General features: G+C 35.9%; 5 protein-coding genes, 1 long non-coding RNA gene and 1 other non-coding gene across 7 annotated transcripts; 3 read left to right on the forward strand and 4 right to left on the reverse strand.

The window, feature by feature from the left end:
* LOC105633669 (uncharacterized) lies at positions 1-2,165 on the forward strand. The gene is made up of 6 exons (XR_016322710.1): positions 1-158; positions 848-945; positions 1,180-1,236; positions 1,498-1,574; positions 1,722-1,773; positions 1,886-2,165. It is a non-coding gene; the product is annotated as an uncharacterized LOC105633669 (transcript).
* Positions 2,166-9,619: 7,454 nt separating this feature from the next.
* LOC105633667 (Mov34/MPN/PAD-1 family protein) lies at positions 9,620-13,549 on the forward strand. The gene is made up of 6 exons (XM_012216297.4): positions 9,620-9,848; positions 10,345-10,522; positions 11,101-11,182; positions 12,125-12,301; positions 12,433-12,600; positions 13,139-13,549. The coding sequence occupies exons 1-6, from the start codon at positions 9,707-9,709 to the stop codon at positions 13,328-13,330; spliced, it is 939 nt and encodes a 312-aa protein (XP_012071687.1). The 5' UTR covers positions 9,620-9,706; the 3' UTR covers positions 13,331-13,549.
* A 2,591-nt stretch (positions 13,550-16,140) lies between these two features.
* Positions 16,141-17,461, reverse strand: LOC105633666 (putative carboxylesterase 2). Its single transcript, XM_012216296.4, has one exon. The coding sequence runs from the start codon at positions 17,213-17,215 to the stop codon at positions 16,229-16,231; it is 987 nt and encodes a 328-aa protein (XP_012071686.1). The 5' UTR covers positions 17,216-17,461; the 3' UTR covers positions 16,141-16,228.
* Positions 17,462-18,096: 635 nt separating this feature from the next.
* On the reverse strand, positions 18,097-19,299 carry LOC105633665 (putative carboxylesterase 2). The gene has a single exon (XM_012216295.4). It carries the CDS (start codon positions 19,276-19,278, stop codon positions 18,223-18,225), a length of 1,056 nt encoding a protein of 351 aa, XP_012071685.1. The 5' UTR covers positions 19,279-19,299; the 3' UTR covers positions 18,097-18,222.
* A 423-nt stretch (positions 19,300-19,722) lies between these two features.
* SDH5 (succinate dehydrogenase 5) lies at positions 19,723-21,868 on the forward strand. The gene is made up of 4 exons (XM_012216294.4): positions 19,723-20,023; positions 20,700-21,010; positions 21,097-21,282; positions 21,630-21,868. Exons 1-4 carry the CDS (start codon positions 19,873-19,875, stop codon positions 21,684-21,686), a joined length of 705 nt encoding a protein of 234 aa, XP_012071684.1. The 5' UTR covers positions 19,723-19,872; the 3' UTR covers positions 21,687-21,868.
* A 448-nt stretch (positions 21,869-22,316) lies between these two features.
* On the reverse strand, positions 22,317-23,473 carry LOC105633663 (uncharacterized). The gene is made up of 2 exons (XM_012216293.4): positions 23,131-23,473; positions 22,317-23,038 (listed from the first exon to the last, which is right to left on the reverse strand). Exons 1-2 carry the CDS (start codon positions 23,293-23,295, stop codon positions 22,556-22,558), a joined length of 648 nt encoding a protein of 215 aa, XP_012071683.1. The 5' UTR covers positions 23,296-23,473; the 3' UTR covers positions 22,317-22,555.
* A 1,481-nt stretch (positions 23,474-24,954) lies between these two features.
* LOC105633662 (uncharacterized) lies at positions 24,955-25,375 on the reverse strand. Its single transcript, XR_016322415.1, has 2 exons — positions 25,314-25,375; positions 24,955-25,221 (listed from the first exon to the last, which is right to left on the reverse strand). It is a non-coding gene; the product is annotated as an uncharacterized LOC105633662 (long non-coding RNA).
* Between the last annotated feature and the right edge of the window lie 513 nt (positions 25,376-25,888).

The raw sequence follows: 25,888 nt of genomic DNA on the forward strand, positions 1-25,888 counted from the left end.
CTTCTTTCTTCTTCTTTCTTTCTCCTCCTCCTCCTCTCCTCTCCTCTGTTCGCAACGCCGCTCCAGCCCTTCCTGACGCCGCTCCAGCCCGCCTGACGTCGCCATCTCCGCTCCATTGCAACTCCGGTCACTCCATTGCTATTTGGATACAAGTTGAGGTAAGTTTTGCGATTTTTTTTTTCAATTTTTTTTTTGCCATTTTATGTGTTTTTATTATAATAATTTTTGGTAAGTTTTGTGTGTGTTTGCGATTAGGAATTAGGTACTGTTATTATTATTATTATTAAAATATAATATTGTTATTATTATTATTATTATTATTATTATTATTATTATTGTGGGTTCTATTTGCCAGCATTTTATGCTTGTCTGCCCAGAAATTGGGGCATTCATTTATTTATTTATTGCTTTTGGGCGATTGGGTCTCAAACTGCAGTTCAAACTTCTAATCTCACAGTTTTGGAGACAAATTGAGTATTTAATTTTTAATTGCTGTTGTTTTTCACCTACATGTTTTGATGCTGGAGACTTTCTCTTTACCCTAAAGGAAACAAGAAAGCATCTGAAGAGAAATACATATCTGTATATTTAGAACTATGGAGTCCAAATGCATTACCTTTACATAAGGAGGATAATATATGCCTCAGCTTGTTTGTTTCTTTATAATCAAATCCAGGATAAGTATTTGGCTGTTCGAGGTACTGGATTACTAGTTTGGTTTTTATATATAGTTTTTTGTGATTCAATTGTTTATATTAATTTCTTTTATTAATGTTTATATTAATTTCTTTTATTAATGTTTTTATCCCAATCACATGCTGATTTCAACCTTTTCTTCCTATTGCAGTGGATTTCAACTTGCATCAGCAAAGGCTGCCCAACATAGGCTAGACCGTGGTGTTTGGACTAGTGTGCGTTTTGGGAACATGAGGCATGCTTTAGCTGGTATATATATAAAATGAAGTTACATTTATATTTTCTGTTTCCTATTCTTCCTTCTTTTCTTTCCTTTTAGTTTATAATTGCATATGAATGAGTTGAAGATGAGACTAAGAAAGTTCGCATCTATAACATTCCAATTACAAATATATTAGTGCCACCAACTGAAATTGTGCAAATAAATGCAGTTTCCTTCATGTATATCTTTGATTTTATCTTTTATTAATAATTGTTCTGCAGCAAGAAGGTAGTGATATCGTAGTTGAGGGTCCTCGATGCAGTCTTCGTAGTAGAAAGGTGCATATCGCTCCAATTTTTCTCTCCTCTTGTGCTTGTAATTATGTACATTAATCTTGTTCAATATTGAGTTCTAAGTAGGTAAGCTCTGCAAATTTGTTTTTCTAATGCAGCATTTTATTTATATTTAACCCTGACATTATCATTTATATTAATTATTTCACTTCAAGACGTTAATCTGATTATTTCTTCTTCTTTTTTTCCATGTCCTGCAATTCTAATGGTTAACCTTACTTGTCCTGCTCAACCGTCTTTCTACAGGTTTACAGTGACCTGTCTGTTGACTATTTAAAGATGTTCATGTTGTATGTCCCTGCAACTGTTGTTGCATTAGGCTTGTAAGTCGTTTTCCTTTTCTCTTCACTAATCTACAATTCTTTCATTTTATCTGTTTGACAATCTTTGTTGAAGGAGATTCCATCTAAACATTAGAAGTTCACAATTTGTTGATTCTAATAACTTTCATTTTCTTTTTCTTTGTACAGGTTTTTCTTCTTGGATGATTTGACTGGATTTGAAATAACATATCTTCTGGAGGTAAACAGCACTCATTCTTCTTTTTCTTCTTTTGGTTTTATGAAAAAGATTCTGATAAGACAATCATTAGTTAGAGCTTCAATGTAAAGTTTTCTAATTTGTTGAGTTGCAGCTTCTAGAACCATTCAGCTTCATCTTCACATGGTTTGCTGCGGTGCCATTCATAGTCTGGTTAGCTTAGTCTTTCACAAATGCAATTGTAAAAGACTTTTTGATCTTGAAGGTAAAAATCTGCATTTATTTCTCTTCTGATTAAACGATTTCCAACTTGACATACTAAAGAATTACATGATTTTCTAAGGCCCTTGTCCCAACTGCGGTACCGAAAACCTCTCCTTCTTCGGAACCATTCTTTCAGTTTCAAGCGGTGGTGTAACCAACATGGTCAAGTGCTGAAAGTAACATTAATAATATAAATTATAACAATATTATGGGTTAATAATATTTATTTTTTTTATTTTTTTCAATTTTGCGACCGATTAGCGACCGAAAATAAAAATTTTAAATTTACAATTTGCGACCGATTTGGGACCTAATTGCGACAGAATTTTTTGCGACCAATTTATCGGTCGCTAATTTACGACCGACGAAAAAATCGGTCTCAAAATATTTTGCGACCAGCATTTTTGCGACCGACAAATATCGGTCGCAAATCGGTCTCTAATTGATTTAGCGACCGATTTTTTGGCATTTTGCGACCGATTGGTCGGTCGCAAAATGCCATTTTTTTTGTAGTGTTGATATATATTCACTGTAAATATACAAAAGGATGTTATTGGGTTCTCAAAATTTACAATTCTTTTGCCAGTTTTATAATAAAAAAGTTTTAATTTGCTTCAAAATAGAATAAGAAATTACCATGACAGAGAGATCTGGAATTTGAAACCTCCCACTTTCTTTTATATAAGTGGGAAGATCTAATAGAATATGTAATATTCTGTTGGTATAATTAGTTTGATCTGATTTATATAGATTAGTTTCCTAATTGTATATAGTTAGGGTATTGAGCTGTATGACTATATATAGGAAAGTCATTGTACAATATGAGATACGGAATACATCTTCTTTCATGGTATCAGAGCCGTGAACGATACCTATCTTCTATCAATCTTCTTTCTTCTTCTATCGATCTTCTTTCTTCTTCTATTTCTATTCCTTCTTATTCTCTTCATCGCTAATTTTATTCCTTTCTGATGGCGGACAAAATTCACCCAGCCACCACCATCACGAATATCAAATTAGCCATTCCCTTAACCCTTGATTATGAATCTGCCCAGTATCACAATTGGGCTACCTTGTTCACCATTCATGCCAAAGCTACACTCACCCATGATCATATTACTTCTCCAACGGGTGCCGTATCACGATCGGCTGATGAACAAGCGCAATGGGTTCGTATTGATAACATCGTGCGCCAATGGATTTATGGTACGATCTCTAATGATCTCCTCAACACCATTATAAATCCAGAGGATACTGCACTTGATGCCTGGAATCATCTTGCCAACTTATTCCAGGATAATAAAACTGCTCGTGCAGTTCATCTCGAAACTGAGTTCGCCAATACTCATCTGAGAGATTTTCCGGACGCAAAGGCTTACACTCGTCGTCTTAAAGTTTTGGCTGATCAACTAGCCAATGTTGATCAAAAGGTTAGTGATCAGAGGATGGTTCTTCGACTCCTCACCGGCCTTACCGATGCGTATGATGGTTTTGTTACTGTTGTTCAGAACAAAGTACCTATGCCTACCTTTGCACAAGCTTGTTCTATGCTTATTTTGGATGAGACTACGAAAGCCGAACGTGCTAAATCAGAGGCAACGAATAATACTGCGTTGCTTATGCGGACTGCTGCTACTAATCCTCCATCTGATTCTTACAAGGATCCGGCTCCAGTGCCAGCCACTTTCAAAGGCAAACGGCGGCAAGGGAAACAGCGTGGTAATAATCAGCGTGGGTATCAGACTAATCAGAATCATCCGAATTCTGGTGGGGGTCGAGGCAATTTTCGGAACTCACAACAATTTTTTTATCCGCAGCCTCCTCCTTACATGCCGCCGTCTGGTTGGAATTTCCCTTCGTGGAATGGCTGGTACCCATCACAGCCGTGGATGGCGCCACCATGTCCCTATCCAACAAATCCTTGGCCTCAACGTCCATCGCGAGCACCGCAGCAAGGACTTTTAGGGTCTCATCCTTCACAGCAATCTTTTTACACTGCTGCTGCCCCATCTCAGTCTACTGAATATGCTCCGACTGATATCGAACAGGCCTTGCACAACATGTCTTTAAAGTCGCCGGAAGGACAATGGTATATGGATTCAGCTGCCACTTCTCACATGACTGCAAGTCCAGGTACGCTCACCTCTTATTCTAAATTGAGCCGCAAAGACGGTATTGTTGTTGGTAATGGGCATATTATTCCAATTCAAGGTCATGGTAATGTTCAGCTGTCTCCTTCTAATCCCACTTTACACCTTCGTAATGTTTTGCATGCTCCAAACATGATTAAAAACCTTATTTCTGTTCGTAAATTTACAACTGATAATTGGGTGTCTGTTGAGTTTGATCCGTTTGGGTTTTCTGTGAAGGTTTTTCCGACGGGGAACAAAATTCTGCGGTGTGAGAGTTCTGGGGATTTATATCCTTTCCATCTTCCTAGCGTTGGTCATGAGTCTGCTTTCTCTGCTGTTTCGCCAAATCTTTGGCATGCTTGTTTGGGTCACCCTGTCAAAGTCATTCTTCAATCTCTTAGACAAAATAAATTGATTGATTGTAATAAGGACAAGTTAGAATTTTGTCATTCTTGCCCTCTTGGTAAATTTGTTCGGTTGCCTTTTCAGGATTCGTTTAATGTTACTCATAAACCTTTTGAAATAATTCATAGTGATTTGTGGTGTTCACCAGTTCTTAGTTCTTCAGGGCACCAATATTATTTGTTATTTTTGGATGATTTTTCGAATTTCCTTTGGGTTTTTCCCCTCTCACGCAAGTCTGAGGTTACTGTAAAATTTATTCAGTTTCATGCTTTTGTTACCACACAATTTCAAACCTCGATTAAACAATTGCAATGTGATAATGGCAAGGAATATGATAACCAACTGTTGCATCAGTTTTGTATTCAGCATGGGATAACATTTCGTTTTTCTTGTCCCTATACTTCTTCCCAAAATGGTAAAGCCGAGAGAAAAATCAGAACACTTAATAATGCTATTCGCACTTTTCTAGCCCATTCCTCCACACCCCATCAGTATTGGCATCATGCTCTTCACCATGCTACATATATCCATAATATTTTACCCACCAAAATATTAGGATTTCAGTCACCAACTCAAGTTTTGTATCACAAAATTCCTTCGTATACAAACATTAAGGTTTTTGGCTGTCTTTGTTTTTCGCTGCGTCCTGCATCTGTTATTCATAAATTAGCCAATAGATCCTTGCCTTGTGTATTCCTGGGAAATTCCTCTTGTCACAGGGGCTTCAAGTGTTTTGACATGTCTTCTGGAAAAATCATTCTTAGTCGCCATGTTAAATTTGATAAACAACAGTTTCCATTCTCTACTGTCTGTTTCCCATGTTCTAACTCCTATGATTTTCTCGATGACACCTTAACACCAATAGAAATCCATCGTATTTACTCTCAAAGTAATCCAGCCGGTTCTACTTCCTCCATTGTCGAGTCACAGTCTTCTCACTCACCTTCTTCACCTCTTCCACCTCCACCTCCTCCAAACCGAATGGTAACTAGGAGTCAACATGGAATTGTCAAACCCAATCCTAAATATCAACACTCATATCATGTTGACAAGTTGCTTCTGTCTCCCATTCCTAAAAATCCAACACAAGCTCTTCATGATTTGAATTGGAAAAATGCCATGATTGAGGAATATAAGGCTCTCCTTAAGAATAAGACGTGGGTTTTAGTACCTCGTCCTCCTAAAGTCAATGTTATTCGGTCTATGTGGATTTTTCGGCATAAACTAAATTCTGATGGTTCATTTGAAAGGTATAAGGCTCGTCTTGTAGGTGATGGTCGTTCTCAGCGTGAAGGAATCGATTGTGCTGATACATTCAGTCCTGTGGTGAAACCTGCTACTATTAGAACTGTGCTTAGTCTTGCATTGGCTAATTCATGGCAAATACATCAATTAGATGTCAAGAATGCATTCCTTCATGGCAACCTCACTGAAACCGTATATATGTATCAACCGCAGGGATTCAGAGATCCAAGTCACCCTGATCATGTTTGCTTATTACAGAAATCTCTCTATGGCCTTAAGCAAGCCCCCCGAGCTTGGAATCAACGGTTTACAGAATATGTCACCACTATTGGTTTTAAACAAAGCCGAGTTGATACTTCTTTATTTGTCTATTGCCATAATGCTGACATTGCCTATTTGTTACTTTATGTGGATGACATCATACTCACTGCTTCCTCTGTGGCTTTTCGAAAGAAAATAATCAATCTATTGGCACAGGAATTTGCAATGAAGGATTTGGGTTGCTTACATTATTTCCTGGGGATTGTTGTTACTCATTCTAAAAATGCTATTTTTCTTTCTCAAAAGAGGTATGCCGAAGATATCTTAGAAAGAGCAGGGATGACCAATTGCAAGTCCAGTTTTACACCTGTTGATACTAAAGGAAAATTGAGCTCCACAAAGGGTATACCTTGTTCTGATTCTAAGCAGTACCGCCAACTAGCTGGAGCTCTTCAGTATTTGACTTTCACACGGCCAGACATTTCGTATGCGGTCCAGCAAGTTTGTCTCTTTATGCATTCTCCAACTGAAAGCCATATGAATTCCTTGAAACGGATATTGCGATACATTAAAGGTACGCTAGACTATGGTTTACATTTGCAAAAATCTGCTACAAACACTCTTCTAGCCTATACTGATGCTGATTGGGGCGGCTGTCCGGATACCCGCCATTCAACTTCGGGCTACTGTTTGTTTCTTGGCGATAATCTTGTATCTTGGTCTTCCAAGCGCCAACCTACTATTTCCAAATCTAGTGTGGAGGCTGAATACAGGGGTGTTGCGAATGCTGTATCCGAGTCCTGTTGGTTAAGGAATTTGTTGTTAGAGCTTCATTGTCCCATTTCGAAGGCTACTTTAGTTCATTGTGACAATATAAGTGCGGTTTACTTATCAGCCAATCCGATACAACATCAAAGAACTAAACATATAGAATTGGACATACATTTTGTTCGCGAAAAGGTTCAGAAGGGCGAAATCCGTGTAAGTCATCTCCCCTCCAAGTTTCAAATTGCTGATATCTTCACCAAAGGTTTGCCTAAAGTTCTCTTCGAAGATTTCAGAGCCAGTCTTAGTGTTCGTCCTTTTAACCCTCAGACTGCGGGGGTGTAATAGAATATGTAATATTCTGTTGGTATAATTAGTTTGATCTGATTTATATAGATTAGTTTCCTAATTGTATATAGTTAGGGTATTGAGCTGTATGACTATATATAGGAAAGTCATTGTACAATATGAGATATGGAATACATCTTCTTTCAAGATCGATTAAAATATAACTGGTTGATAAATTTTAATTTTATTAGTAATTTTTTAAAAAAATTATAATAACGCGTGACAGTAATTGAAAGGTACATGTAAAAAGTCTAAATTTTAGCTGTTACATTAAATCCACATAAGTAGAGTATAAGTAACCTCTTTCAGAAAAAATCACTTGAGTATAAGTAACCTCTAAGTAGAGTATAAGTAACCTCTTTCAGAAAAATCACATGAGTATAAGTAACCTCTTTCAGAAAAATTGTAGCTTCACGAAGCTGCTTCTCCCTTGACAATATTTTGGCCAACCTACATGATATATATGGATGAAATTAACGGAGATACAAAGGCATTTTCTCACCCAAAACAAAAAAGATATAAGCATTTTCTGGAAATGATTTAAGCATTTATGGTTTATATATAATTTGCATTCCTTAATTAATTTAGCTTTCAAGGATCAACTTGGAGCTCACAAGCTAACTAACAAACTAACTATTTCTGTCGTTGGTCCCATTACAAGTCTCTCACCTACAAATTAATCCCATAGAACGCTCACCTGCAATTCTCCATGTCCAGTGTAATAATGTGATGCAGAAATCAAATATTTTAGCCCTAGACCACCATGGCTCCCTAAGTTCTTGAATAAAGAATTTGATATGTGGTATTATCACTCAAATTTATTTGCTTGTGATCAAAATAAGCGAAAAAAAACTATGCACTTGTCTCAGAGAACAACTTTTACTATTTAAAAAAATTTTTCGTTGTCTTCCAGACGACAGAGAAGTTTTTCTGTTGTCTGCAAGCTCAAGGAAAAGTTTCCATCGTTCAAACCACAATGAACCCTTCACTTACTTCATTATTTCTGCTGGTATATTTTATTTTGCTATGAATTTCACTCCAACTCAAAGCTACACGTTAAAGTCTAAATTTCTATATTAATTAAGTAATTTATTTGCTGTTTATTTTGCTCTAGACACTTTTCTCACCTACAGTTCACACGTATGCTCACCTGCAATTCTCCATCCACATTTTGGTTCATACTGTATATATAGACTACTAGACCTGGCTATATTCATGTCCGTGAAGAATCTATCTATAATTGGACTGAAAAGAATAAAATTTAATATATATGATGCACAAATCAAATCTAATATAATTATATGGCTCACAAAATTATTAAACTGGGCTCAGCATGCACTGCCATCGGTAAATATGTGTGCTTTTTATGTGCTAGCAAAATTTTAAATTACAGTTGGGGAATTTCCGTGTAAATGATTCGAGCCGATTCACAAGCTGTTCAAGCTTGGTTTGAAAAATTTCAGTTCGAATCGAACTCCATCTTAAGGATGATCAGTTTTAATGCTCGTCGAAACTAATTGGACTTATATATATATATATATATATATATATATATATATATATATATAATATTTATTTTAAATTTATTCGATCATTGAGTCTTGAATTTAAAATTTTACGAGTTGAACTCGAGCCTAAAAGTTTTAAACTTGTCGAGTTTTGAGCCTATAAGGCTCGTGCTCGACTCGCTTGTTTACACTGAATTCGGGACAAAATGGTCTAAAAAATGGAAGTGATTTTTTCATAATGGATCTAAATATTGGTCACTTTAGGCCAATAAATATACTAAGACCTACCAGCAGATTCCGGACCAACTTTAATTGGGCTTGAATTTTTTTGGTAAATTGGCCTTGGAGGTTCATAATGAGCCGAAAAAGTGGTATTGCTCTAGCACCCAATAAACTTACTATAGCCCGTCGTGGAAATTCGTGTTAAGCGAAATTAGTTAGTTTTTTTTAGCATTTAACTATTAGCGGTTTAAATAATTTTTTATAAAATTTTGAAAATTAAATATTACATCAATTAATTTTAAAAATTAATTTAAATATTATATTATCAAATATTATAAAAATATCAAAACAGTTAAAACTACTTAAAAAGCTCCCGACAAACATAACCTTTAACTTAATTCCGATAATACTGGATTTAGCTTGGGCCTCCAATAAACAAATTTTAGGCCTATTGTAAAAATTGAAGTCCAACTTTGCCCCAATTTTCTAAAATGCGAGTCTAAATGTTATGCCACCGTATATGGTCGAAAAAATGGTAAATTCCGCCAAATATAAGGATAACAATTGTATTCTTTATAATCGACAAGAACTCTTTTGTAATTCTATTAAACAGATAGACGCAGGTTTACTGTAATTTTTTGAATATACAAGGGCATAACAGCAAAATCCACTCGCACAAGTTAGTCCCTGTTTAGTGTTTATAGCTGCAGTTTAATAGCTTATATAAATACCAGAACCATTAAAGTTTCTCATTACAGAAGCCTTGTCTTGCTACTAAAGAAAACCCCCCAGATCCTCTGCTTGTCTAGGAGAAAGTGGGAGAAAATGTCCGGTATGGAGAGACTGCAAAGAATGTTTGCGGGTGCTGGAGGTGCGTTAGGTCATCCGCCCCCGGATTCTCCAATTCTTGATTCCTCCGAGCAAGTGTACATCTCCTCACTCGCACTCCTCAAAATGCTCAAACACGGTATGATTCTCAACAATCTAGACTTGTAGATACTTTTTTGTCAAAGTAAAATTTTAGGGTTTTACTCAAATTTTTCTTTATTTGAAATTGAAACCGAAGTTAGGGTTTATTGATCTCATGCGTTATTTTTTTCTGACTAAGTATCGTGCTTCAGGCGTTGGGATTGCATATATTTGATGTAACTTAGGGATTTGGATTATTTACTAGTATGCTCTTGCCTTTTAATTGAAGTTTGAATTTGAAATTTCTGTTACTTGATGATGTGTATCATTATCATGTTTGTATAATTTGATCTCAATTATTATTTTCCCTTATGCCTCGTGGTGTTTATATGCTTATTGTGCAAATTTTATTGTCTTCGATGTTGGATTCTTCTTGATGGATGATTTAGGTGTTCTTATTGTTGGCTTCCGTTGGCTTCTTTGAGACTTGGTTAGGAAATAAAATTCGGTTGATATTTTTTTTTAACTGTTGATTTGGCTTATGTGAATAATAGGAAGAGCTGGGGTCCCCATGGAAGTGATGGGCTTGATGCTTGGAGAGTTTGTTGATGAATACACAGTTCGGGTTGTTGATGTATTTGCAATGCCGCAAAGCGGTACTGGTGTTAGCGTTGAAGCTGTTGATCACGTATTTCAGACTAATATGCTTGACATGCTCAAACAGACAGGAAGGTATTCTTCAATCAATTTGGTTTATATTAAATATGATGAGTTTTGGAATATATTGGAAATTCATTTGATATTTGGTTTTTTTTTCCCTCGCAAAAAAACAGTTGAATTGCCTTAGTATATATACACTAGTCTTCTGGAGAAACTTTTTGTTGCACAACTTGCTGGAGTTGGTTGTTTTGCGGGGTGTGCCATTTTAACAAGGATCAATTTTGTTAGCGCCAGATGGATTAGCTCTAGCTGGTTCTTCATGGAGGATTTCTAATTAGGAACCTTCGAAGGACAAATCTGTAACTTTCAAAAGCATTAGTCATGTGAATGTGGTAGAATGTGATGGTTGATAATCTAAATTAATAATTTTAACTGTAATTCAATAGAAAAGCAATGGGTTCTGTACTATCTTATGTCATATTTATCAGATATCCCATATTGTGGCAAGTAGCTGAAGTTGGTGGTTTGGATGCCCTTTGTGAAAAATCATAATTTCTGTTACTTACCAACTTTTTGGTCCTCTTGCTGGACCTTTCACTTTATGCACTGCACCTCTTTGAGTAGCTTATTTCATTTGTTTGGTGTTGCAGGCCAGAGATGGTTGTTGGATGGTATCACTCCCATCCTGGATTTGGCTGTTGGCTCTCTGGTGTTGATATAAACACACAACAGGTTTGTCTATTATTCACTTAGTATCAATGCTTCTAATCCATGCGTGACCTCATGTCTATGCTACCTCTTTATTGGATTGTATCGGTTTTTTTTCTTTTCCCCTCCCATTCTCTTTTCCCTTTTAATTCTGCAGTTTTTTGGTTGAGCACCAGTCTTTGCCTGGTAGTAGCATAGGCACCCCAGACTTGAAATTTTGGTGGGATCCTGTTAAGGAGAAATGGTGAAAGGTCTTCTGTTGAACTTGGAAACCTATTAGATTAAGTACTCTAATTGGCTTCTCTGGAAGCATCAAAGACGTTTTACTATTACTAGTATGATTTACTTGCACCTTTTTAGCATCCAAATAATGAATAAGATGGCTGGAGAGCTATGCCTCTGATAGAAGGAGTGCTGTAGGTGGTCAGGACAGCATAAATTGACACTAGAATATGTTGTGTACAAATGTTGAAAACATTTATACATAAGATCTTAAAACATTTTTTTGACAATGCTGTTTGATTTTTGATGTATGATATATGTTATTGCTGAATTTCTAGATTAAGATTTCCTGGATTTGAGGACTGCAATTGTGAATTTGTGATCACTGAACAGGAAGGCTTGTTCCAATTTGACATTTCATTGGTAGTTGGACGAAAAAATTTATCTCCTCTCTACCAATCTCATGGTTGGAAAGATTTAAGATTTTGACATACGCTGTACCAGAAGAAATTTATAGCATTCTTTCAAAACATTATTTGTTCTTTTACAAGTTCGATGCAATTTAATCTTGAAGACTTGAGATTGTAGACTACTGATCTGAGCAGGTCATGCGTACTGGATTGTTGCAATGACTCTAAGTTGATCACTCTAATTGGGATCAGTTTTAATTACAACTTCTTGCATTTGATTGTTAGCTCTTTATTACTATTGATAACCACTTATGATGTTTGATATTATTTGCAGAGTTTTGAAGCTTTGAATCAAAGGGCTGTGGCAGTTGTGGTGGACCCAATTCAGAGTGTTAAAGGGAAGGTGGTAATTGATGCTTTTCGTTTGATCAACCCTCAAACAATGATGCTTGGACAAGAACCACGGCAGACAACTTCCAACCTTGGGCATCTAAATAAACCTTCCATTCAGGTGAGTTCATAACCAATGCTGACCTTCCTTTTCTTTTTTTTTTTTTTTTGCCCTTCTCACTTCCAACCCCACCACTCTTGTTTTTTGTTGTGCTATATATAACTTCGACATGCTTTTCTTAAAAAATTCAGGCATTGATACATGGATTGAACCGACACTATTACTCGATAGCCATTAATTACAGAAAGAATGAACTTGAGGAAAAAATGCTTCTTAACCTGCACAAGAAGAAGTGGACAGATGGATTGACCCTTAGGCGGTTTGATACTCATTCTAAAACCAATGAGCAGACTGTTCAGGTGAGTGATTATTTGAAAACTAGAGCTGACTGTTTTTGTTCTGTGTTCTTGCAATTTAATGGGTATTGAATTTACTACCCTTGCATCGAGTCATGAGATGTCATGCGTAGCCTTTTTTTTCTTTTTTTTTTTTCTTTTTTTTTTTTTGTTTTGTTTTTTTTTTTTTTTTGTCCACTAAATGAGGGAACCTGAGTGGTCAAAAGTCAGCTTTACTGTGAGGCATTTCACTTGTCTGTTATCCTACTTACCATACAATTGGATATTTTATACCCAAAGCAGAGTGGGGTTAAAGATTTAAATTTACTGTTAATATCTGATCTGGTATCTAGTGATGGTTTGCCATCGAACAATTTAAGTGCGTCCTCTATTCTTTGCATGGGTTCTCAATGGATCTTATGAACCTCTCTTCTCCTATTTGTGACTCAATATGGACCATTCTAATTTCATTATGCACGTCTGGTGGGTAGTAAGCAAATATGGTAGTGATATTTTATCAGTAGCCTAGTAATGTGATATTGGTTCATATTGGAATGAGCAGGAGATGCTGAACTTAGCTATTAAATACAACAAGGCAGTGCAAGAGGAAGATGAGCTGCCACCTGAGAAGCTAGCAATTGCAAATGTGGGAAGGCAAGATGCGAAGAAGCACCTTGAAGAGCATGTCTCTAACTTGATGTCTTCAAACATAGTTCAAACTTTGGGTACCATGCTCGACACAGTTGTGTTCTAGATTATCTGTATTTCTATATTCTCTCTAAAATCCCTTACTTTTACTTGCTTCGCTGTATTCTCTGTTTCAAGTAGAACGATCCTGGATTTTTATATTATATCCGAATTTATTTCAGTTCATTTTTTGTTCTAGTGGACTATGCATTGTAGCTTCATATGTTTGGATATCCGTAGCTACGGACAAAATTTAATTGTTGGAATGACAAATATCTTATTTCTATGCGAGGCTATCTTTTTTTCTGTCATTTCTATCTACCCTTATTGTGAGCTGGCTTTTGGACGTATTGTTCATGGAATTTTAGAATTAACTTCAACTGAAATGGGCAAGTAAACTGGTTTTTAATGCCATCTTGAAGAGTTGCGAAGATGAATTTTTCTGGCATAAAACAAAGCAAATCCCTGCTGTATTTTTCATTCAAATTTTTAAGTGACTTATCTTTATTATATGAATATTTGAAATTTCAAGCTAATGTGTTGGTAGAGAACCAAGGATGATGATGTATCTCAGTTTCCTTGAAAAGTATTTTCTTATCTTGAAGATAAGATTTATTTTCCTTGAAGCTCTAGTCTACATATAACTTCAGACTCTTGATCAAGGCAGAGCTAATTTGTGATTGACCGTTTATGCACCAGTTGATTCGAGAATTTCCAGAAAGAGGAACGAAGCGAGATTTTTTCTCTCTTTCTTAATTTATTGCGCCATGTGCATTTGTCATCTTGGAGGATCTCATTGTTACGGCGGTCAAAAGTTGTACTAATTATTAAGGAAATGCTCCTCAGTTTTACGTTATTTACCTATGAAATTTATATGTTGCATTGACTTCTCAAACGATTTAATCCTTGGAAGATTTTTTTTTTTTCTTTTTATGGGTTGGAAAAACATTATACTCGCCATAAATGATATCTTAAGCGGTTAATATGAACAAATAAATTTTCACAAAATTAATAATTCAAACTTGAAAACTTTAGGAGCTTCTGATATGTTTTTCTTAATTATTATATTATCGGTGTAACCTCTAAACTCGAGCAAAAATTACATAATTTTCAAAAAAAAAAAAAAAAAAAAAAAAAAGCAAAAGTTACATAGGAAATCAACATCTAAAACCCGTCTCAAGTTCACTTTTCTTTCTTTCTTTCTTTTTCTTTTTCTTTTTTATTTTTTTAATTTTTTAAGTGGGAATTCACTTTACTTATGCGGTGGCTATTGCATACACGACCCAACTGGAAGACGTTATTTTCATACAATTTGTCATACACGTGAAAAACACTGACAACAGACAACAGCTTATATAACATTATGTTTGTCAAATTAATAAAAACAAAAATACAATTCCACCCAGGAAATTCTGCACATAAAATTAATTCGTTGAAGAAATATAGCCCCTTAAAGCTAAGATTTGTAGCTAGAGAAGTTTGATTAATCAAATAATGGAAAATTCTAGTCTTTTTCTAATTAATGATGGCGATGACTTTTTGACACCCACAATACAGATGATGAAATGAGACATTTACGGACGGAAACATGGAGGCAGCCAGAATGATATTAGCCATCACCGACGATTCCAACTTCATGTTCCCTGTTATTAAATGATATCAGAGAGCTTTCCAGTTATTGTGGAAATTCCAGAACTCTTGTCTGGGAAGGAAGCTCCCTAAAAAGCAATACCCTATATATCAGATTTGCAACTTAATTAACATGCACATCATACCACGAAGAACCTACCCACTAATGTTTCAATATCAACCCAAAAGGAAATAAATGTATCGACCAGAGACCGTTGGAAGTTGAAACACTCTCTTCCTTTATTTCACTTACTTAAATTGAAATGGACTGAAATGAGTTTTAGGAATAGTAAAATGTACCAAGAGACAGAAAATGCAATTGCTTTCTATACTTATTTTCTTAAAGCAGCAGGAGAATTGAATTCCAAATCACATAGGTCTACTATTTCTTCCTTCATGCTTCCGTCATTATTATCTTGCATGTACTTACAAAGATTTTTGTGGGTCCCCCAACCGTTGAAGATTTTCGATTTTCGTGGTAAAAATACAGTCGTGTGTAATTACTTTGTCGCTAATAGCTAACCTTTGGTCACGACAATAAATTACGAGCAGTTGACAAGTAATATTGGCTAATATTAGTTCAACATTTACAGGTTGCCCATCCTCTGAGTCTGATGTGTTTGTAATTTTCTTTGAGCTTTGTTCTCCAATTTTCTTTGTAAGATGACAATAGTCTTTTCTCTATTTAACTAGAAGTTTAGCCTTGAATATAAAGAGTCTTTAAAATTTAGTAGAAAGCTCGGTGCCCTTTTGTTTTGGTCTATATAACATAAATGCAGATTAGTTGGTTAATAAACTTTGGACACCGAATGAATTCTACCAAAAAAAAATTAAACATACCCCTTAAACTATATTTGATATATCGTTTATTATTTTTTAAGATCGTGAAGATTTTTTTAAAAAAATATCAAAATAATGATAACAACTAAATAGTGAAAAATTCATCCCCATTTATTGGTAAGTTGTTCTTGTAATAATATTTTTTTTAATTTATATTATAGACGAACTGACAACCAAGATTTTTCTATTTATAAAAATTGAATACAGGATCCCTTGTTCAAGATATATATCTGAATCATTTCTATTCAAAGTAAACGGTTGATTACTTACAAAATTAATTTCTTTAATTTTAATTTACAAACTTTGTTCCAATCTTTATTTAGCCAAATGTTCACGTCAACAATCTTAATTAAAAGCGACAACCATTATATAAGGAGGCAAACAATCAAATCTAAAATCAAAACTAGGTTACAGTAAAGTAAATACTTTAGATTTTGGAATTGCAAATCTACCTGTAAAGTTATACATATAATTGACACAAAGCAAAGTTACTCTACTATGCTTGGTTGATGAAAGTAGCCCAGCGCTTCATCAACACATGAGCATTCTCACAATCTGGCTTAAAAATATGGAAAACATGATCTTCTCCTTTTGTCTCCACAATCTCTGCTTTTCCTTTCCATCCGCTTTTTACTATATTTTCATAATAAAGCTTCCCTCTTTCACACAATATGTCCTTCTCTGCAACAAAGACAAGGACACTATCACAAGCCAGCCCTTTAAGACTTGGAGCTCCATTGATGAACGGGTTAATATATGGATCATCGCACCCTTTGTTGGACGGGCAAACAAACGTCCACCAATTATCCACCATTGATTTTCTTATACTATCGATTTTCTCTTCTCCTATGGAATCCTTTCCCCAGAAATATGGATGGATCATAACAATACCTTTGATATTTCCAATACCCGGATCCGAATTCCTTGCCTTTAAAGCTAAGTGGTGTGTAATGTTAGCACCAGCACTGTCACCTGCTAAAAAAATCTGTCCAAAGTCTACATAATCGTGTAGCCATGCTTCGGTTTTAATGTTATCAACTCCATCATCTCCATTAGCATGGGCAAACACCCACTCAAGTGCAGCCCATGAGTCTTGATAAGCAATAGGTAGAGGGTTTTCCGGAGCTAACCTGTAATCAACAGAAAGAACGATGATTTTAGCTTGGGAAGCAAGCTGATTGATGCAGTGGTGGTATTTGGGCTCGGCAGGTGATGCTATGCAAAAGGCTCCACCGTGATAATAAACTAAAAGAGGAAGCTTTTGGTTATTGTTCTTGATGGAATCAGTAGCCGCCGGACTGTAGAGTCTGGCGGAAAGAGTGGTTTCTGGCGTTGCTATAAAGATATCCTTGGAGAAAACCCCAGTTGGAGAATCGAAGCCTGGGGGTGTAACTTCTATTCCAGCATATCTCTGGATCGTTCCATCGCTGTATACTCGAAGGTAAGGAAAAACTTCACGGGATACTTGTTTGGCCGGAGCCATTGGGAAGGAGAAAAGAACAGTAGACAGGGACAGAAGGCGAGGTGTAAAAAGAGGTGTTTAGTTAAAGAAATTTAAGGCCAAAGATGCAAGATGGGGTTTTTATGGACAGGAACAATAGGTTCGTTTGGTGAGACATTATATTATTAATAATTATGCTAGGACTAGGAGCTAGTCTCAAGCCCCAAGGTGAGAAAATAAATTTGAAAAAAAAATTTATGATACTTAGTTAATAAGGTTATTTTATATATACTATTACGGTTGTTTTACCATGTTTAATTGAAAACAAGTTTCTAGTTATAAGGAGGACATGTCTGACCATTTTGTTGAAAAAATATGGGTAAATACACATTAATAGTTCTAGACTTCATGGAATTAATTAAGGACACGTGGATTGTCTTAATCTTAATTGCTAAATGCTAATGGAAAGGAAAAAAAAAGAGGCAAATAACAATTCACTTTATATTAATTAATAAATTGTTACGATTTTTTTTTTCTTCCAGATACATCTGCTTAACCAACGGGAGAGATAGAATTGAAAGGTCATCTAAACTGAGATTGGTGCTGAGCGGCATTCCGTTGTGTTTGAAGTTCTTGTAAGCCAAGGACATATGTGCCACGTGTGTGATTGTGAGGATTTCTGTTGGATGACTGCTGCTTAGAAGCCATTTCAAATTTGTATAGTAGTTTGGTTATATTTAATTATATATGTAAATCTTTTGGTGCAAACTTCTTCATAGGTTGCAAATCTAATCTGAGATTTTTTATTTTAAATTTAAGGTAGACAAATTTAAACCTGAGGAAACCTTTGAATTTTAAGATTACAACTTGAGCAACATAGGTTAATCTTGCTGGCTTTTTTTATTTGTATTTGAGGATGGAAATTTTAGAAATGTAAAATAGCTTACATTTTCAAGACAATCCCAACTAGAAAGATGAGAGCTTTTTAACAAAACTTCAGGAAAAATGACTTACAAATAAAATTTGTTTTAAGTAGAAATTAGTTAACATCAAAGAAAAGGCATATCTCTATTAAAGAAATGAGCCAGACGTTGGATCAAATTCTTAGCTTTCTGAGACTCCAAATCATTCAAATGGAAAGCATGGTCCTCGCCTTCTGTCTCACCAATCTCTACCACACCCATCCACCCACTTCCACTCAATACCCGGTAGTAAACCCACCCTCTATCCTTCAACACATCCTTCTCAGCCACACTCACCAACACCCTCTTACATCCCAGCCCAGTTAAGCCAGGCCCACCCAATGCCACCGGGTTGATCCGCAAGTCATCATTATCCGGGTTTGACGGGCAAATAAATGGCCACAACCGGTCTATATGTGCCTTCTTATCTGGATCGGCTGCCTCCGAACCGATTGGATCCGACCCCCAAAAATATGGATGGACCAATGCAATTCCTAAAAGCTCAATACCAAGCCCAGATCCCAAATCTTCAGAACCAGCAGCTAAAGCCAAGTTATGAGCAATGTTAGCGCCAGCACTCTCTCCTGCTAGAAACACTTTTCCAAAATCTGCATGGTTATTTAACCATAGCTCAGGTCCGTTACTGTTACGATGGGAAGCTATCCAATGGAGTGCAGCCCATGAATCTTCATATGCCGCCGGAATAGGATGCTCCGGCGCTTTCCTGTAGTTGACAGAAACTGCAACTACATTAGCTTCAGCTACGAGCTTTGTCACGTAGCTATGATATTTGTTACAGAATGGCGAACCGACGCAAAAAGCTCCGCCGTGAAAGTAGACGAGGAGAGGGAACTTTTGGTTGGGGTGGTTGAGTTTTGGGAGGTAAAGGCGAGCAGAGATGTTGGGTTCATAAATATTTATTGTGATGTCTTTGGATGAAATACCAGCAGAGAGATTAGATGATGGTGGAACGACATCAGTATTGCGGAGTCTCTCAACATGGCCGTCTTTGTAAAGTCGGAGAAGACCTGGAAGCTCATAGGCTACTTCTTGATCATTGGTTGAAGCTGAAGCCATGGAAATTAGAGAGAAAGAGAGAGGCAGAGGTGTTTTGTGGATATCTGTATAGATGATACTTCTCATCCTCTCATCTTTATTTACATTTATTTACAATTTTTTTTTATTATTTTCTCCAGGATCAATAGTTTCCGTTGGTATTTATATTTATTTATTTATTATTAAGTTTGAATTCAAGTATTCATAGAATAAAATACTAAAATAAATTCGAATCTTCCTTGTTGAGATGGAGTAATTTTGTGCCGTTCAAAGGCCTTTCTGTCGTTCTGGTCGAACGGAAAACTTTTCCTGTGGGACGGAAAGGTTTCCTTCCTTCTATACAAATTAAAGGAAGTCAAATCCCATTGGGCTCTACACTCCAAATACATAGTTAAGGTCCACTTATTCACTTTGGCCCAGTTTATAATCGCTTGAACTGTGACTGGAAACTATTTTTTAAAAAAATATATAAAAAAAAAAAAAAGAAAAGAAAAGATAGATGGAATGGAAAGAAACGGCACCGGTCATGTCATACTATTTTCATTTTCCTACAATTGCCCATTCCTGAATTCTGATTCTCAGTTACACCCCATCAAAAACACGTTACAAAAAATAAATAAAAATAAAAATAAAACATCGCTGCATTCTACCAGTTTGCTTTGCAGCTAATCGGGGAAAAAAATGGAGAAGATGATGTTAGTTAGATCCATATGCCGCGCAGCCTCTTTCCGTTCTTCACGTTTCGCCGCTATTACTCACCACCAGCTCCGCCACCTCTTGGCTTCTCGATCCATCTTCAGTCTTTCTTCGCCTTCCGTTTCGACCCCTTCCGGTACTTTTGTTTCCCACTTTTTTCTCTTTTTATATCCGGTAGCTTCTCAAGTTTATGGGCTTTAAGTTGATTGTTGATTCGATTATGACTTGGTTGTGGTGACTTTATGTTTTGCTTTTAATCGAATTCTGTTGTCTGCAATTCCTTTGTCAAAATTTAGTTTTTTTCTTTAATTTTTCGGATAATGGATCTTTTTGCATATATTTCAAATAGCTCTGCTGGATGTTTATATGCCCTTTATAGCTAGCCTTATGCGATTAAATATGCTGGGTCGATTATGGATTCACAACTTACGAGCAAAGCATAGAACTTCATATTTGCTTATGTTATAGTTGGTTGTTTCTCCGGGATCACTAATTTTAATTTGATTTGGGGATTTTCTTTTTATTGTCTTTTTTTGGATATTATGATTGTAAAACATATGTTTAAGGCATATCATTGTGGGATTAAAGTATGTTGCTTTCGTGTTGGATAAATGGACCTAACCTGTGGCGTCTCTATCTGCACGTTTCAGTTAGTATCCAATAATCCAAACATCCAGTTCTTTGTGATATTGAATGCCCTCTTGCAAGTGTTCACTAACATCTAGGGAAAGACAGAGGATTATTTTTATATTAATGCTATTTTGTGAGTGATAACTATCATAACTTATTTCTTATGTGGAAAACTCATACAGATTTCAGATCTTCTTTTGCAATGGGAATCGGAAGTACACGATATTTTAGCCAGGATGTAAGTCACTTGCCTGCCATTCAGGATCCTGAAATTAAAAGAGCTTTCAAGGACTTGATGGCAGCAAGTTGGGATGAGCTTCCTGACCCTCTCATCTACGATGTGAAGAATGCATTGTCTAAAAAGACTGATGACAATGCTGGCCAAGAGATCCTGAAGAATGTTTTCCGTGCAGCTGAAGCAGTTGAGGAATTCAGTGGCATACTCATTTCTCTGAAAATGGAACTTGATGACAGCATTGGAATGAGTGGCGAGGTACTATAACTTACACGGTTTTCATGCTCAATTTCTTTCTTTCTGTCTCGGTGATTATTTGTATGATGGATGTAATTTTTATGCAGAATGTAAGGCCCTTGTCATCTGAGTTAACCAAAGCACTTTCAACTGTTTATGAACGATATTCTGCCTATTTGGACGCATTTGGACCTGATGAGAGTTATTTGCGGAAGAAAGTAGAGACAGAGTTGGGATCAAAAATGATATACTTGAAGATGAGATGCAGTGGGCTTGGTTCAGAGTGGGGGAAGGTACTAGGACTTGTTTCACTGTTGTAAACCCACTAAACCTTACACAGTTTGCCACCCATATTTGCTAGATTATGTATCAAAATCAAACTAGTGTTTTGTGTCAAAAAGCATTATTTTGGGGACCATATAGTAAATACTGCCTATTAGAGAAATGAATATGCAACAAGTAAAATAGATCATGTGGAGTCACATGTTCTCATATCTTAATGATATAGCCACTTAGGAGAGCCCTGAGCCAAAGAATGTGGGGCAACCTTAAGCCTTTGTTCCTTCATTTTTTGTGATCCTATTGATGAGTGCTGAGGTAATAATTTATTTCCTAATATGATTTGATCTTCTGGTTGCAGGTTACTGTTCTTGGCACTTCTGGACTTGCTGGTTCTTATGTTGAGCAAAGATCTTAGTGCCATATTGTGGGAAGGATCTGGTGTAATTGTGAGCTTTCTATGTTTGGAATCATGTTTTTGAGTGGTTCTTTCAGGCAAACCTTCAAAATTGTGTTGACGCCTGTTGAATAAGAGCTTATCTATGTCACCAATTGAATATGAAATGTTTTCATCCAGTTTGAGAATTTCTTTATTTTCCAGTTTTATGGTGGTTAATAACGTTTTTGGACCCGTCTTCCATTCACACCATAGCTAATGATGACGTAGTCAATTACTATGATTTATTGTATAAAAATTTGTAAATTTCTCAGACACATGCCGTTTACTGAACTTCATATGCTCGTGCTGTGAAAAATTAACAAGTGCTACTGCTAATTCTTAGTGATCATTTGGTTGGTCGAGTCAAATGAAGCTGTCTGATCATATGATTTTTATGTAAAAACGCCACTGGCTACTATCTTAATGCAATTGTTGTGTTTTAAGAGGTGAGTAATTGTCTCGCTAATTATAGGATGCTTTTTTAACTACTTGGTGCAGTAACTCAGTTACTGGAGGATTGTGTGAAAAAATGAGCTTATCATGGTAAATTTTTGACTGGCCTCGGTAAATAGCATTTTTGACTGGCCTCGGTAAATAGCTTTTTGTAGCTTGTTTAAAAAACATAAAAACACTGATCAGTTTCCAATTATAACAGAAATGTAATTGGTACATTTGGTTTCAAATCCAGGACTCTGCAAGTTCTAATTTGGGTCATTCTATTGTAGGAAAAATTGCCTTTTGTTTCCTCAATCTCTGTTGGGGTTTTAAATTTTAATGACAGAATCAACTCTTTTTCAGGGAAGGTAGCCGCTAACTGTGGTTCCCATCCACTTCGCCCTCGAGCCATTTTAATTCTTTACTATTCTGCTGCCTTTACGCCAAGACCAAGATTCTGTCGGAGACTTGGGCAAAGGTGGAAGTAACACAGCTTTCCTGCAAAGACCAAATGGCCATCCTTCACAGTGACATAACTCCTGAAGTATATCACGCCTTGGAAAATCTTTAAAGTCAATAAGCTCACTAAAGCTTGAGCAGCGAGACAAGTTTGTCTGCACAGATAGAAACACTTCTTTGCTCAAAGCACTTGAACAACACGTAAAACAACTCCCAACAGAGAGAAATTCCTCTCTTTCTTCATCATTTTCTTCATCGCCATCATCTTCTTTATCATCAGCATCTTCATCACCATCCTCCCTTTGCTTCACAATCTTCGGAGCCAAGAACAATTCCCCGGTCCTTGGAGAAAATACCCAAGAAAAACTATCAGTCAGAACAAATGATCTTTGCCTAGATTTTTCCATGGCTCGGCTTCGGATTTCTGAAACAAGAACCTAGACAAAAAAAAAAGTCACACACACCATAACATAACCTGAAAACACAAGAGATAGAAGATTATGTTTATAAAATTGTTAAAAGTGAGTACTTCCTGCTCATAATCTATGTCACTGGCTGAGTACTCCACATCCGGGCTTGGCTTCGAAATCCGTCCACAAGGGCGGCAATTGGAAAATGCATCCTTGAAAGTTGCAGACAGGAATTTACATTTCCTGGAAGGATTTGGTGACTCCTCATGATGAAAAACGCCCATGTTGGAGAAAAATGGAACTCGCAATTTTACTTGTTCAACACAGAAATATATACACAGATCCCAACATATGTAATAGAAAGAAGTCACACATTGAGTTAATGTGGAAATTGACCTGGCTGTATGACAGTGGCCTTGCAACTTACTTGTTCAGCACCAAGCAAGAAGCATTTTGTATCCATTCTTTGGGGTAAAGACAAAGTTATAAAAGTCTTCTACCCCTTCTTTTCAGTACAGTCTGATGCAAATTTGTCGGCTAAAATTCCACTCTGAATTGGTAAATCTAAAAGGATTTATATGCAAATTTTGTCTTTTTCAAGTATCACTTGAAGCTAAAGTTATGGGAGTCTTATTAGACGTGATACCAAACCATTGACGTGAACCCTATTTATCTGATACTGATAATGAAAAGAAGTTAAGAATGGCTCACCGACAAGTTATTATAAGGGATAAAAAGAACCGTCCAAGAAAGTTATTATAAGGGGTAACTCTAACAAAAACAAGGAGAGGCACGTCAATATCAAAATATATATATATATATATATATATATATATATATATATAAAGCAAACATTATTTCCTTAGACAGTTAACACGTGGCATATCTATTTGGCATTTTAATTTGATATATGACATATTTCTCCAATTAGGCCTCCACTGGACATAATAAAAAATCATTAATAATATTATAAATGAAAAAATTTAAAATTAATAAAAAAAATTATATATTAAAACCATGCATAGCATGGGTATAACGTTAGTATTTATTAATTACTCAGAGATGGTAACGTAAAAATCTGCTAGAAAAAGAAGTTCAGCCTTTTTTTTTTTTTTTTTTTGCTTTTCTTGTTATTTTCTTCCTCCCCACCAAACCCAAAATCTTACTATTTTTAATTTTTGTTATTTTGGGTATTAAGAACGTGCATGCAATAATATAAAATTAATTCCTTTATTCATAAATTGTTTTGAAATTAAATTTAATTAATTCCTTTATTTGTTTTATTCGGCCTTTTGTATACACATCCCATCACAAAACCATAATAATTTAATGACAGCAGACACTTTCTATAACACATATGAGATCTTATATTTTTTATTATTATTAAGGGTGTCCTCTCATCTTCCATCTAATAATTAAATGAGAGCTAATCTCTTTCGCCCAAAAGCGATTATGTTTAGAAATCCTCTCCAAAAGCGATTGTGTTTAGAATAATAGATATGAGATCCCGCCACTCCGTTTCCTCTCTCCGTGTGGAAGCTTTAAGCTGTGAGTTAATAAACAATAAGAGCTCTATAGGATTGTTTTTTTCACCGTAGGGATGATATTATCGTTTATGGAGACATCTTTCTTTTTCTTTTTTTCACTTTTATTTCTAAATAACGATCCTCTATCCGTTAGAGGCAAACGCATGTGTCGAATGACCACCTAAAATACTGAACTACCTATCGCAGAATAGTAATTGTAGTCCGAAAAACACGTTGTCTTGGTCCAACCGCCCTCAACCCGTTAACGTCACACGCTGGTTCTGTCGTAGAACGACACTAAGTGGGACGTGGGACGCGGGCCGCTAAAATACACCGACACCCAGCTCACCATCTATGAAGAAACAAAGGTCTAAAAACATGGGAGCGAACAATTCTCGGATATATAATTTGACCATGAAGCAAGAAAGTGAGTCTATTACACAAAACATAGTCATCTCAAAACAAAGAACAAGTATGTAACAACTTTTATACAATAATAGACAGCTAAAGAAATTAGTCTATTACAAAATAGATCAGATATTGACAAGTCTTTTCACAATTTTCATGAAGATAATGGTGCAATTATATACAGCTTAATGTTTCTATACTTCATTTCATTCAGTTGCTGCTGAAATTTGGAACAGTATCCACCCAACTCACTGTCTGATCATGATGCTTAAGCCACTGAGATCAAAAAGCGTGCAAACCATGTCAAAAGGAGAGTGACTAATGATGATTACCAAGCTTTTTAATACGAAAGCAATTAGACAGTCAACCTCTGCAACTGCTAAGTTGACAAAGAATTGCATCTTATTCCAAAATAAGCATAAAAACTGCATGAAAGAATTTTTCTCTTAAGCAACTGAAATTAGAAACTCTATTAGCTTGTAAATATAAACGTCAAACAAACATGAAACACGGCCAAGCATAAATATATAAATTTGCTTGTAATCTTGTCAGATGGGGACTCAAATAATCTTATCGTCTTCACAATAACAGCATAATTAACATGATTACTGGGTCGAGACAAGGTTACTGTTATATATTTGTACTCTCCAAAATAAATCAAATCAGATATTTTTGTTTAGACAAAACTAAGCATCAAACCTGATTTTTGGGCCAATAGAAGTCAAGGTAACGGTTTAATATTCACAGCATCTTATAATCCTTAAACATGTTTAGTGTGCTAAACCCATTTTAATTATCATTTTCAAATCCTAAACTTTTTATCTACCCATCACTCAATTTTTGTGAAAAAACCCGTCCACCATGGGTCAAATCCTTGCTTAGCTTACTCATACTCAGCTTCTTCACCTCTTTCACTTCTGCTAAACAAAACTACTCAGCAAAT

Source organism: Jatropha curcas, chromosome 9 (genome assembly GCF_041381405.1).
Source record: "Jatropha curcas cultivar XTBG-Jc1 chromosome 9, XTBG_Jcur_1.0, whole genome shotgun sequence".
Classification (NCBI taxonomy): Eukaryota; Viridiplantae; Streptophyta; class Magnoliopsida; order Malpighiales; family Euphorbiaceae; genus Jatropha; species Jatropha curcas.

Bases quoted from the DNA above. Each gene is read 5' to 3' on its own strand.
- LOC105633667 (XM_012216297.4), top strand. From the start codon at position 9,707: ATGTCCGGTATGGAGAGACTGCAAAGAATGTTTGCGGGTGCTGGAGGT. The intron at 9,849-10,344 runs GTATGATTCTCA...TGTGAATAATAG, and splicing joins CCTCAAAATGCTCAAACACG to GAAGAGCTGGGGTCCCCATG. The intron at 12,302-12,432 runs GTGAGTTCATAA...TAAAAAATTCAG, and splicing joins TAAATAAACCTTCCATTCAG to GCATTGATACATGGATTGAA.
- LOC105633666 (XM_012216296.4), bottom strand. From the start codon at position 17,215: ATGGCTCCGGCCAAACAAGTATCCCGTGAAGTTTTTCCTTACCTTCGA.
- LOC105633665 (XM_012216295.4), bottom strand. From the start codon at position 19,278: ATGAGAAGTATCATCTATACAGATATCCACAAAACACCTCTGCCTCTC.
- SDH5 (XM_012216294.4), top strand. From the start codon at position 19,873: ATGGAGAAGATGATGTTAGTTAGATCCATATGCCGCGCAGCCTCTTTC. The intron at 21,011-21,096 runs GTACTATAACTT...ATTTTTATGCAG, and splicing joins GCATTGGAATGAGTGGCGAG to AATGTAAGGCCCTTGTCATC. The intron at 21,283-21,629 runs GTACTAGGACTT...TTCTGGTTGCAG, and splicing joins TTGGTTCAGAGTGGGGGAAG to GTTACTGTTCTTGGCACTTC.
- LOC105633663 (XM_012216293.4), bottom strand. From the start codon at position 23,295: ATGGGCGTTTTTCATCATGAGGAGTCACCAAATCCTTCCAGGAAATGT. The intron at 23,039-23,130 runs GTACTCACTTTT...TTTTTTGTCTAG, and splicing joins ACATAGATTATGAGCAGGAA to GTTCTTGTTTCAGAAATCCG.